General features: G+C 57.1%; 1 protein-coding gene across 1 annotated transcript in view; it reads right to left on the bottom strand.

Moving 5' to 3' along the window:
• Positions 1–7,531: 7,531 nt before the first annotated feature.
• LOC113409607 (protein spire homolog 2-like) overlaps positions 7,532–12,199 on the bottom strand; it is a 39,543-nt gene continuing 34,875 nt past the window's right edge. Inside the window, exons 11-15 of the mRNA XM_026663730.1 lie at positions 11,483–11,617; positions 11,252–11,319; positions 11,129–11,156; positions 9,966–10,081; positions 7,532–7,745 (exon numbers count right to left, since the gene is read on the bottom strand). Coding sequence (XP_026519515.1) covers positions 7,532–7,745; positions 9,966–10,081; positions 11,129–11,156; positions 11,252–11,319; positions 11,483–11,617 — 561 coding nt within the window. The remainder of the gene's footprint in view (positions 7,746–9,965; positions 10,082–11,128; positions 11,157–11,251; positions 11,320–11,482; positions 11,618–12,199) is intronic.

Genomic DNA, 12,199 nt, shown 5'->3' with positions numbered 1-12,199 from the left:
CCACAGCTACCTGGGAGTCCCCCCTCTGCCTCCGGGGGGAGCCCCTGCTCTGTGGGGAGGGGGCTGCAGGGGGAGGGGGCAGGAAGAGGCCTGCCACAGGGCGCTGCTGCTGACCCTCTGCCAACCCAGGTGTTTGTGTAAGGAAGTAGAGACAAGGATGGGCACAATATTGGCATCCCGCGCTGTGTGCCACCAGGCCCGGGTAGGGGGACCAGACAGCAAGTGTGAGCAATCGGGACAGGGGTGAGGGGTAATAGGAGCCTATATAAAAAAAAAGCCCCAAATTTCGGGACTGTCCCTATAAAATGGGGACATCTGGTCACCTTGGGCCCAGCCCGTCCGAGGTAGCCTCATGCACTTCAGGCCATGCTGGCTAAGCACTTGCCTGCCAGAAGGAATTGAAATCCCCCATGACTCTCGGCACGTCCAGGAGAGAAGGAGAGAAGCAGGCACCTGTCTGTCTAGTGCTTATATGTAAACCAGGTGGTGGCATGTCAGGGCAGGAGGTGACTGCTGCAGAAGCCATGCAGCACAGACCCTCCCCCCTTCTAGCCCTCCCCTCTTCTCGATTTAAGTAAGTGGTTCAGGGCAAGGACTATCGATTCCAGGTACAGAGCCGAGCACAATGCAGTGTCATTCATGGCTGGGCCTTAGGCACTACCATAAAAACATGATTCTAGTCATAATAATGTGCTCTTCTCTTATTGCCTCATTCCCAGGCCCCTCCACTCCAGCCCTGAACACCCACTTCTCCCATAGACATCTCTGTGCTGCCTCTTCTGCCTGGAGCATGCTGCCTGACCTCATCCCCAGCAGCGCCATCCTCCTGTTTAACTCCCACCTCCACAGGATCCACTTCTGCCAGGATGCCCACAAGCCAGTCTGTAGGGCACGTGGGCAGCGCTGGTAGGAGGGGGAAAAGCTCTGACGTGCTTTGGAACCAAAATGTCAAGGTCACTGTTAGCCCATGGGACCATCTCTCCTCATCCTCCCTCCCTGCTACCCTCAATTTGTTTTCGTTTGTTGCATCTTGTTTCCACTTAGATTGTAAACTTATGGGGCAGGGACCAGGTCTTCCTGTTTGTGCAGCACTCAGCAGTGGGGCCCTGATCCCATTAAGGCCTCAGCATGGCTGCAGTGCAGTCACAGTAATTGTCTGGGGTGCTCCCCTGCCTGGGGAGGAATGGCCACTGGGGGCCCTACCTATGGCATGTACCCATGTACATTGGCCAAACCGGACAGTCTCTACGTAAAAGAATAAATGGACACAAATCAGTCAAGAATTATAACATTCAAAAACCAGTCGGAGAACACTTCACCCTCCCTGGTCACTCAATTACAGACCGAAAAGTCACAATTATTCAACAAAAAAACTTCAAAAACAGACTCCAATGAGAAACTACAGAACTAGAATTAATTTGCAAACTGGACATCATTAAATTAGGCTTGAATAAAGACTGGGAGTGGATGAGTCATTACACAAACTAAAAACTATTTCCCCATGTTAATTTTCCCCCTACTGTTACTCACACCTTCCTGTCAACTGTTTGAAATGGACCATCCGGATTATCACTACAAAAATTTTTTTTCTCCTGCTAATAGCCCACCTTAATCAATTAATCTCATTAGAGTTGGTATGGCAACACCCATTTTTTCATGTTCTCTATATCTATCTATCTATCTATCTATCTTCCTACTGTATTTTCCACTCCATCTGTCTGATTAAGTGGGTTTTACTCCACGAGAGCTTATGCTCAAATAAATGTGTTAGTCTCTAAGGTGCCACAAGGACGCCTGTTCTTTTTCCATTAGAGGAGAGTAAATCTTTATTCCCTACCCGCTGCTGCCCCCTCCTGCTGTCTACTGAGCAGGCACAACAGGGCTTAGCGTTCAGCTCCTAACAAGGTGGAACAGATGCTCCTGCATCTCATGTTATCAATAGTCACCATCCATCTGCAGTTTTCAAGAGCTGTCCCTTTATCCTTCATACACACATACACAAAACTCCTCCAGTGCTAAGCTGGCAGCATACAGGGAATGGACAGTTTGTGCAGATTACTGAGAGCTCTAGGAACGTGCAATACCCTCATCTGCGGCTCTGGTTCCTTCCTGCGCTCTGGGCTCTGTCTGGGTTCTCTCTGCCAGCTCCTCCCCCACTTCCAAAAATAAAGGGCCTGGCAGCGCGTGAGCAAGTGACATTGTGAGGGACACGCTGCTCAGATGGGGCTGTGTTCCCCCAGCACAGTATGGGCGTGTGTGTTACACACCAGTGTGGTTCCTCAGCCTGTGCAGATAGCACAGTGACGCTTGTGAGCAGAGGGAGTGCGGGGTTATGCAAACTAGTTCGACAGGGCTGGGGCACTGGGTGATCATGCATCTGAGAGCCACGTTTACACATATGTTAATGAGACATGCTAGGGGTGAGAGACTCTGGCAAATGGAGGCTCACACTGATACGGCACCTGCTGCTCTGATGACAGAGACCTTCCTGCTGCTGGCTGTCACCCAGGTGCCTTTCTCCAGCACTGAAATTCATACACACACAAACAACAGTGCCAGGTCCCGGGGGGCACCAGCCAGCCCTGGTATGGAAAGCCTGTCCCCACCTCTGAGCTCACCATCTCGACAGGAGAAAGCCATCCACACCAGGAACAAAGCAATTCAGCCGGTCTGGAAAAGCCCCTTGCTGGGTTCCAGTGCTGCCCACCGGGATGGCTGCACCAGTAACCACAGGAAGGCACTCGCTCTGCAAGCCGAAGGCTCCCGTACAGGGCGCCAAACTCAGCCGTAGCATAAACAAGTGCAGCTCTCTATGGCTTGTTTGGACAGAGACCTTTCTTCGATTGCGAGTTCTATGGGGCAGGGCTGTGTCACTGGACGTATGTGTGTGGAGCCAGCGCAATGGGGCCCCAGCCCTGACTGCGGCCTCTGGCTGGCACTCCAACACAAACACCTGAATACGTAGGAAACATGAATACGAATTTAGGGACGAGGAGCTGAAAAAGTTCCTGGGGAAAGCGCTCGCCTTCCTCTTCTCAGTACAAGCCGAGCGCGGGCTGGCCCAGCAAGCTTGCTGCCCTGGACGCCTCCCCCCTCCCCCATTTCAGTAGCTCTCTGTGGCTCGGTGCAGCTACTACTCCTGGGGGCGCCAAAACATTTCACATTCTGCGCACAATATTTTAAAATTCTGCAAGTTTTATTTGTCAATAAATAAATGCAGAGGCTCCAGCATGGCAGTGGGGAGCACAGGCCAGTGACTTGTGGAAGGTGGAAGATCACCCTGCAGCCCCCCCACGCCCAGGACACAGACTCAGCGGTGAGGCTGCACCCGACCCTGACACCGCACAAGGCCTGGGCTTGCCCCAGAAACACCCTGGGGTAGGCAGCATCCAAGTGTGAAGGGGCTCAGTGTGGGGGGATCCAGGTGTGTGGTGAGAGAATTTTGTGTGGGTCAATCTGGGTGCAGGCAGCTAAGTGGGGGGTCTAGGTGTGGGGGGATCTGGATGCACAGAGGCTCGTTAGGGTCAGGGGTTCCAGGTGCAGGAGCAGTTGGACTCTGCAGGGGCTTCCAGGTGAAGGTGGTTGGGGCTCAGCAGAGGGGTCTGGGTGTGGGGGGCTCAGGGTGGTGCGGGGGGTGGGGCATCAGGGTGGGGGTTTGAGTGTATGGAGCTCAGTGGGGGGTGGTCTGGAGGCAGGGGTGGGGGTCTGGAGGCAGGGGGTCTGGGTGCAGGAGGGCTCCAGATGCAGGGGTTGAGGTTCAGTGGGGTGGGGTTTGGGTATGGAGGTTCTGAATGTACCCGGTGAGGCTTGGCAGCGGTGTCTGGGTATGGGAGGTCCGGATGCACGGGACTTGGGTGGATGGGGGAGCTGCTCCCCATACAGTGACCCCTCCCCCTACAGTTGAGGAGCGATGGGGGAAGGAAGCATGGGAGGATGCTGAGCTTCCTGCAGCTGGGGGAGGTTTCTGTGGGTGGGTCTGATAACTCCAGACACTGCTTGCAGGGGAAGAGGAAGTCCTGTCCTTTCCTGCCTCCAGCCCAGCTGGGACTAGCAGCTGATCCCGGCTCAGGGTAGGAGCCACTGGCTGGGGTGTCCCCAGCCCCATGGTGATTTATCACTCCGCCGGCTGCTCTGGGTGTCTGAAACGATGTATCTGCTCAGCTAGGGACTGGTGCGTGACTGCTCTTGCAGCTTCCCTTTGTTTCCCTGTTAGAAAGTCATTTTTCTGCAGGAAAGCAAAGAAATCTGCGGGGGATATTAATTCTGCGCACGCACAGAGGCGCAAAATTCCCCCAGGAGTAAGCTACAGCGCTGTCTGGGTCGGCCTCCCTCCACCCATAGCTACCCCGCCAGCTTCCCCACTTACCCAGCCCAGAAATCAGTACGTGCTGACAAAGCATTACGAAACAGCCACTGCAGCTCAAAATAGGGATTTATTAGTATGGGAGCAACCATATGTACAAGAGCAACCATGCCAGTCCAGGTGCACGTTATTTACAATGTACATTTCATCTGTACAGGATGGGCTGTGTACAAAACATTGGCCGATGGGTCAGCCATGGAGTCACCCTCATTCGCAGAGGGCCTGTCAACGCTGACAGGGGCAGGAGGATGAGTTATTGCAGACAGTGGGCAGGATGATAAGGCATTGTCGTTCTTATGTGTCAGCAAAATGTGGTCAAGTCAAAACAGGGAGAAGCGAGCGGGGTGGCGCCAACGCAGGCTAACCTCAGAAACCAGCGCCCATGGGCAGCGGAGCACCAGGGGTTTCTGCCAGGATGGTCTCTTCAGCGTGGAGAGGGGCTGCTAGGTCGTGGAGTCTGCAGGGGCGTCCCCCTTGCTTCCCCTATCACACATTGTGCAGTTTCCCAGGGAGGATGCCCCTTCCCCCAAATGCTGCCAGTTCCCATCCAGGCCTGGTTTGCCAGAGCTCAGTCCCTTCGTGCTGTGTGCAGAGATCCACTGGCAATTACTGACTTGATTTATGAGCACGAGCCAGTTGCCGGGCTGAGGCCTGATCTACAGTGCAAAGTTTTGCGGTAGCTGTGTTGGCTAGGAGTGTGAAAAGTCCCTCTCCCACCTGACCTCGCTAGGCTGGCTAACGCCCCCGTGTAGACAGTCATACCAGCAAAAGGGGGCGTTTGGCCAGCACAGCTATTTTGTTTGGGGAACTGGTATGAACTATCCCACCAAAGCACGCGTTTAAGCTGCATCCCCACTAGAAGGGTTTGCCAGTGTAACCAGCAAACCATTTCTAGTGTAGACAAGGCCTGAGTGTCTGTCTGGCCAGCTGCAGGCACAAAACCCAATCTGCCCATGTAGTCAGCCTGTGTGAAAGTGCAAAGTAGGCACTCCATGGCATGGGACCGTGGTTTCTGAGCTACTGAAAAGCAGGTCCTGCCCCTGGACTTGTTTGGGCCTAGTAGGCATGTATAGTTTGTATTTCCCTGTGTCACAAGTCACAAGACACAACACACCCAGGTGGTGGCACATTATGGAATAGTCCCTTTAGTTCACACGGCTTGGGTGCTTTACCTGGACCGCAGCATGTGGGCAGGCAGTCTGTGAGGAGACACCCGCCCACCGAGGAAACCTGATGCAGGAGCATGATTTTGTTTGGCCCAATTCCCCAGGCCTCTCTTGGCCCTGGGCAGGGAGGAGGGCATGGCGTCACTCAGCCTCCATAGGCCGGGCTACTTCGCACAAAGCATGCTCTAGACAAATACATTCGATGGGACTGGACTGTGCTCTGGGTGGCCTGGGCAAGACACCTCCCTTCTCTGTGCTTCTGTCTTCCCACCTGTGCTTGGGGATAGCGATGGCCTGGCTCCCTGGGGCTGGGCAGCCCCCTTAGTGCAAAGCCCTCCTCCGTATTATTACTATTAATTGCAGAGCGCTGCCGGGGGCAGGGGATGCTTCACAGGCCACAGGAGCATGGCCGGCTTCATTCTAACCAAGCAGCAGCCTCGCATGCTCTGCATGACCACGTGGCCAGCCTGGCCCTGGCTGCCTGCGGCTGCTCTCCCGCACTGCCGCACACGTACACTCAGACACGTCGCAGCCGGCCACCAGCCCAGCCCTGCCCGGAGCGAGCCCCGACGCCACACGCAGCCTTGCAGCACAAAGACAAACACATACTCCCAGCCGAGTGTCCGGTACAAAACCAGCGTCTGACTAAATCCGGCCAGCGCCTGCTCCACCGCCAGGGACGGGGCACTGACAGCACCAGGCAGCCAGAGCAGCGAAGGGAAGGGAGCAGTGGGGGCAGGCAGACACTGGAGATCCCCATGATCCCGGCTCAATGACTAAGCTAGAAAGGAGCCATGAAAAGCCTTTGCTCTCAGTAATGCACAGGGGGTCTCCCCATGGGGAGCAGGGGGCCCCAGTCTGCTCCTCGGGGCAGGGCCACGCACCCCCCTCACTGAACCTCACAAGGCTCAACACCCCCGCTGGCTCCCAGGACAGGCGCTCGGGCCGTCACAAGCACTATGCCCTGGATTCAAACATAGGGCCTAAGACCCAGCCAGGGCTTCTAGCCAGCCCTGCTCCGCCAGGTGTTTTCGGTGGGAACTGAGCCCCGGGGGCCTCCCAGGCCCGGCAGCCGTTGACACCAAGGGATGAGCTGGAGGGGAACGGTGCCAGGCTGGGTGGGCAGAGGAGGGGGTCTACAGCCTGCGTCCCTGATCCCAATGGCAGGGGTTTGGCCACATGGCAGAACCAGCACGTTGCCTTGTGCTAGCCAGCAGCACACACAGGCCCAGGAGCCTCAGCCCAACGCTAGGACTCCGTTCCTTCCAGGCGAGTCAGAAGCAATGTAAACAGAAGGGTCTGAACAGTTCCTCCCCCAACACATTTAGGGTCCCCATCTTCCAGACAGATCGCCCCAGCCTGCTCCGGGACCCTGAGGAACCGGGCAGGACCAGCTGCCCAGGTGGGAAGGAAGGAAACACGCCGGGTCCCGCTCCGACAGAGCTGAGAGAAGCTGGGCTCCGAGTCACATCCTGGGTCCTGCCCATCCTCAGCCAGAGCAAGGGATTGGGTCCTTCTGCCCTCCCATGGGGAGACACCGAGCTAGTGGGGTCCCGGCTGTGCAACACGTGGCTTCTGACACTAGCTGCAGCCTGTGAGGTGCCATCTCGCTGGTCACTAATGTCTATAAATATAGAGCTGTATATATATCATCTATGTACATACGCACACCTCCACTAGCAGGGCATCGCAATGGAGGTCTAAGAGCGGCACGAGCGGTCAGGCTGGGGGCAAGCAGCGGTGTTTGCGGCATGCCAGGGAAGGATGGCTGGCAATTTTTAGGCAGCAGGGTCATCTGGAAGCCATCTTGGTTTGGTTCTTGCGCACGGATGTCGGTGGGGGTGGGAGGTGATGCCCAGAGAGTCCCAGCTCGCTGGGAGGTGTGCTCATTGGAGAGCCAATTTCTGCCAAGGTGCTAACACTGCGGAGTTGCTTGTGAGCCTGGCTCCTGGTGCCTGTGAAGCTCCCAGGGCCAGGCCCGGCGGGGCAGCAGAGGAGTCCTTCACTGGGGTTTGGCAGTGTGGGTGGGCTGGATGTAGAGGGACTGCGTCTTCCTGCCCTTGCGCGGCGTGGCGTTCAGGATGTCCATGCTCTTCCGGCTCGAGCTGATGACATCGGTCACGAAGCTGGTGCAGTCACAGCAGATGTCCTTCAAGGTGGAGCCGTGGGCATAGATGTGGGGGAACTCCGCTTCCACCTTCCGCCAGTGCAGGGAGCTGCAAGACACAACCATGAGAAGCAGCCGTCCACTTGGAAATACCTCCCTGCTCTGTGCAAGGACTCAGAGCCCCCCCAGCCCAGGGAACTGCCAAGCCTATGATTTCCATTCTCCAGTGCTGGGGATGACGCCCCCTCGTAGCCTTGCCAGAGATCAGCCACAGAGAGAGAAAGGGGCGGGAGGGAAGGACAGAACTCGGTGGGGCACATGCTACTCCTGAGGGCATTCTGCACCAAATTACAAATTCTGTGCCAACAAATTACGAATTCTGCACCAAAAAATTAAAAATTCTGCGCACAATATTTTAAAATTCTGCAAAATTCTGCAAATTTGATTTGTCAAATAAATGTGGAGGCTCCAGCATGGCAGTGGAGAGCACAGGCCACTGGCTGCACAGAGGTGGGAAATCACTGTGCAGCTCCCCCATATGGACACAGCGGTGAGGCTGCACCCAACCCTGACACAGCGTAAGGACCGGGTCTGCCTCAGAAACCCCCAGGGCCCTGCCCCTCCGTGCCAGGTGCACCAGGTGTGGACAGGCAGCTCAGCAAGGCAGGATCCAAGAGTGGGGGGGTTCAGTGTGGGGGGATCCAGGTGTGGGTTGAGAGTGCAGGGTAGGGAGCAGGGTCTTCCCCAGTCCCGCTTCCTACCCCACTGTGATTTACCTCTCTGCTGGCTGCCCTGGGCACCCAAAACATACTGCTGGGGAGGGTCACATGACTGCTCTTGTGGTTTCCCTTTGCTTCCCCATCACAAAGTCATTTTTCTGCAGGGAAGCATAGAAATTTGCAGGGGACATAAATACTTTGCATGCGCAGTGGCGCAGAATTCTCCCAGGAGTAACATGCAAGGGAAGTGGGAGATGGATCCATCAAATCAGACCGCACAGGAACAGCCAGAGAGGTAGGATGAAAACCAGGAGGGCCCGGAGCCATGAAAATTCAGGGAGCACATCACGGCACACAGGAGCGTAGAGCATCCTAGAGGTCGAGGAAGTGTGCGGTGGAATACAGCCCTTGGACTTAGCCAGGAGTTGGTGGCTGGAGATGTTGGTGGGAGCGGGTTTGGTGGAGTGGAGAAGCTGCAGCTGGACTAGAGGGTCCAGGAAGGAGCTAGAGGAGAGATTCAAGGCAATGGCTGTAGCCAGCAGGATCACTGAGCCTGGAGGGGATGGGGAGGTGGGTGGGTTTGACAAGGGAGGAGACCAGAGCATGTCTGCATTGTGGGGGAGGAGCCTGAACAGTGGTGGGCCTTGATAGATTGGAGATCATGGAAGGGTGGGTTAGAGACGCAGTGAGTGACACTGCAGGGGGCGAGGAGGGAGCTCAGCTCTTGAGAGATGAGAGGGAACAGCACCTGGCGAGCCCAGGGCAGGCAGCAGCCAAGCCAGGGCGGAAGGTCACACTTGGAGGTGAGAGTCGGGGGTGCTCAAGGATTTACTGGTGGGGGCGAAGTTGCCAAGGAGGGCACGGGGACTGTTAGGGAAGGCAGAAGGGGAGCCAGGTGTCGAAGTCAGAGAGGAAGCCTGGCCAAGGCGGGGTCAGGGAGATGGTAGGGGACAGCTGCAAGGCAGAGAAGACACCAGCACAGGGCATGGCTGTGTTGGGAGGAGACGTGACGATGGTGCTCCCCACTCTGGTTTGTCTCGTGCCCTGCCCGGGGTGCACGGAGCTCTGCAACCAACCCAACGCTCTGCACAGGAACCGCCAGGAAACAAAGAGCTGGGTTTGGCTGGAGAAGGGCCAGCCCAATACACCCCACCTCTGCCAAAGGGCCATTTTCAGATGTCTGTGGGATCTGGAGAGGGATGCCCGGCTCGCTACGGCCTGCGGTGCCCATCAGCCCAGCTACATAGGGGAAAGACTATCGGTTCACTTCATCCCAGTCCGTCCCGTCCCCCACCCCATCCTGCCGCCAGCGGGGGCTGCACCACGGCTTTAGCACTGGGCGCTGCTAGCACAGACACTTACATCCCCCAGGGGCCTGATCCTGCATTCCTCACATCCCCCATGGCTTCAGCCAATGCAGCCTCAGGCCTCTAGGTCACCCTGCCTCTGTCTCTCCTGATATCTGGCCCCTTGTCCAGTGGCTCCAGATCCCGGACCCAGGTGCCAGCAGCGGGAAGGCTGTACTGGAGAGGCCACGCACCCCCTGTACTGGACGAGGGCCTTGCTGCAGAGCCGGGGTGGGGCGGCAGGAAGCACTGGGGGGAACTTACTGGAAGGCGTCTCTCCTCCTCAGCAGCAGAGCTTTGGCATTCAGAGATCCGGGGAGGTTCTCGAAGCCCAGGGCGTAGACGGGAATGTGAGCAAGCTTCTTCGAAGGCATCTTAATCTGCAGGAGAAGCAGCAGAGGTCAGTGTCAGGTGGGCACCTGGGCACTTTCTGAGCTGCTGCCATGGCCACCGGCCGTCCGGCACAGCTGCACCAACACGTATGTCCTTTCCTGTTCCTGACACGGGGAAAAGGGGCAAGTTCCCCAGGCCAGAAGTAGCCACAAAAGCGAGCCAGCTTGAAGCCGAAGTCCTGTGTTCCCACCCAGAGGATTTCCTGGCTGAGATCACGGCTCACCTAAGCTGGGTGACTTACTCAGGGATTGGGCCACGTTCTGTGCCAGCTTGTGCTCAAGGAGGGACCACAACGTGCTTAGCACAGCTCTCAGCACTGAGCTCACACAACCACAGCATCACTCCAAGCAAATGCTTTCCCACAGGCCCCAGCTCCCCCCACCGAGGGTCCCCCCGTGTCCGCGTCATTTCTGACCAGGCCACTTCCTGCAGCAGAGGTGGGGAGCGGTGGCCCGAAGGTTACAAGTCAGTTAAATGCAGGGGTGTTGTAACAGTTTGTACAGAGGGTGCTGAGAGCCAATGAACAAAACAAAACCCTGTGGATAATGGAAACCACTTCAAGCCAGGGGGGGCAGCAGCCTCCCCCCCAGCACCCGGAGGTCCAGCACCCCTGGTTAAATATGGGGGGCCACAAAGAATCAGCCCCCTGAGCCTTCCCACTGTGCTATGGCCAGTGTCCTACATGGTGGGGGGACCATAGTGGCCAGGAGTTAGCTAAGCAGGGGCCCCAAAATGCCACAGTGCCTGCCCTTCTGCTGCCAGCCCACAGCCAGCTCAGCACTGCTCCGCCTTGGCACAGCGGGTACATTCACATGCCCACTGCGGGGCTTCCAGGGCCCGCCCCATCACCATCCCACTGGCACGCTGCACTCTGAGATCACTGCCGGACCTGCTACTTTGGGGGGGGGGGGGAACGACAGTGTCCAAAAATGAGACAAGGTGCAGGTGCCCACAGAGTAAAGTGGCAGGAGGCCCCAGACAATGGGCACAATGTGGATGGTTCTCTTGGGACTGATTCATGAAGCGTCTCTTACCTTCAGGCTGCAGGAGGTGCAGACGGATCTAAAAGCGGAGAGAGAATCCTAAGGGTCAGTAAAGAACCTCATTCCCCTGCCCCCCGTGCACCCGCCCCCCAAAGCAGGGGACCTTTCGCTCACCTCTTGCAGAAGAGACAGGCTTGGGGCCAAGAAAACAAAGGGAACTTTGTTCTGCAGCAGCAGCATATCTGTAGGTGGAGAAGGGCCGAGGTAAACGGTCATGGTCTGTATTTGGTAGGATCCCTACACCCCAGGGGCTGTCTGCTGGCCCTTTCCACACACGCTCACGCCCTAGACCCCAGGCAGTCGCTCACAGGGAGGCCATAGTGCCATCCCATCCCCAGCCCTCACCTTCCCCTTCTTCAGGCTGTTGTAGAATTCCTTGCTCGGGAGGAATTTCTCCATCTCGGCCTTTACCAGCACCCTGCGCACGTCCATCATCTCCTCCACGGTGAGGGCCAGGCTCTCCACGGGGTGGCTGAACTCCTGGGTGCAGAGAGGGGGAGGGCACTAAGCGGGGCGCAGTCCCGTCCCAGGGCCTGGCTGATCACTGACCAGCCACAGCCTGAGCTGAGCCCCTTTAATGCACAGAGAGGAGGGGCGGCATTTCGGCGGGGAGCGAACGAACCCACGATGTGTCCGTGGCCCAAGCACCTACAAGGGCCCTGGAGGGGATGCAAGAGGGAGGCATGGAACGGAGACTGACAGGACAGCAGCAGGGACGAGCTCCCAGGCCCTGCCCCTGCCCCTGCCCCCCCCAGCTCCCCTGCATTTGTACCTGGCTGCATGAGGGCCCCACAGCCATGGCTGGGTTTGGAGGGGGGGACGTACAACCAGGCCAGCCATGTGCAGCCATATTCATTCCAGAGAGAAACCCAAACTTGGTGCTCTTTATTTGCATCATTTACTCTGCTATAGTGACTGTGGGGATCAGGTCCCCCAGCCCGGGATCAGTCCTGTTCTGCAGCATCTCCTCCACCCCCACCCCAGAACTCAGTCAGTGCACTTCTATCCTGACCTACAGCACCCTGTTCATTCTGTCCTAGCCTTCCCCTCCCTCCAGCTCAC

Source organism: Terrapene carolina, unplaced genomic scaffold, assembly GCF_002925995.2.
Source record: "Terrapene carolina triunguis isolate 2854851 unplaced genomic scaffold, T_m_triunguis-2.0 Scaffold33911, whole genome shotgun sequence".
Lineage (NCBI taxonomy): Eukaryota > Metazoa > Chordata > Testudines > Emydidae > Terrapene > Terrapene triunguis.
This window is presented reverse-complemented; position numbering and strand designations above follow the sequence as displayed.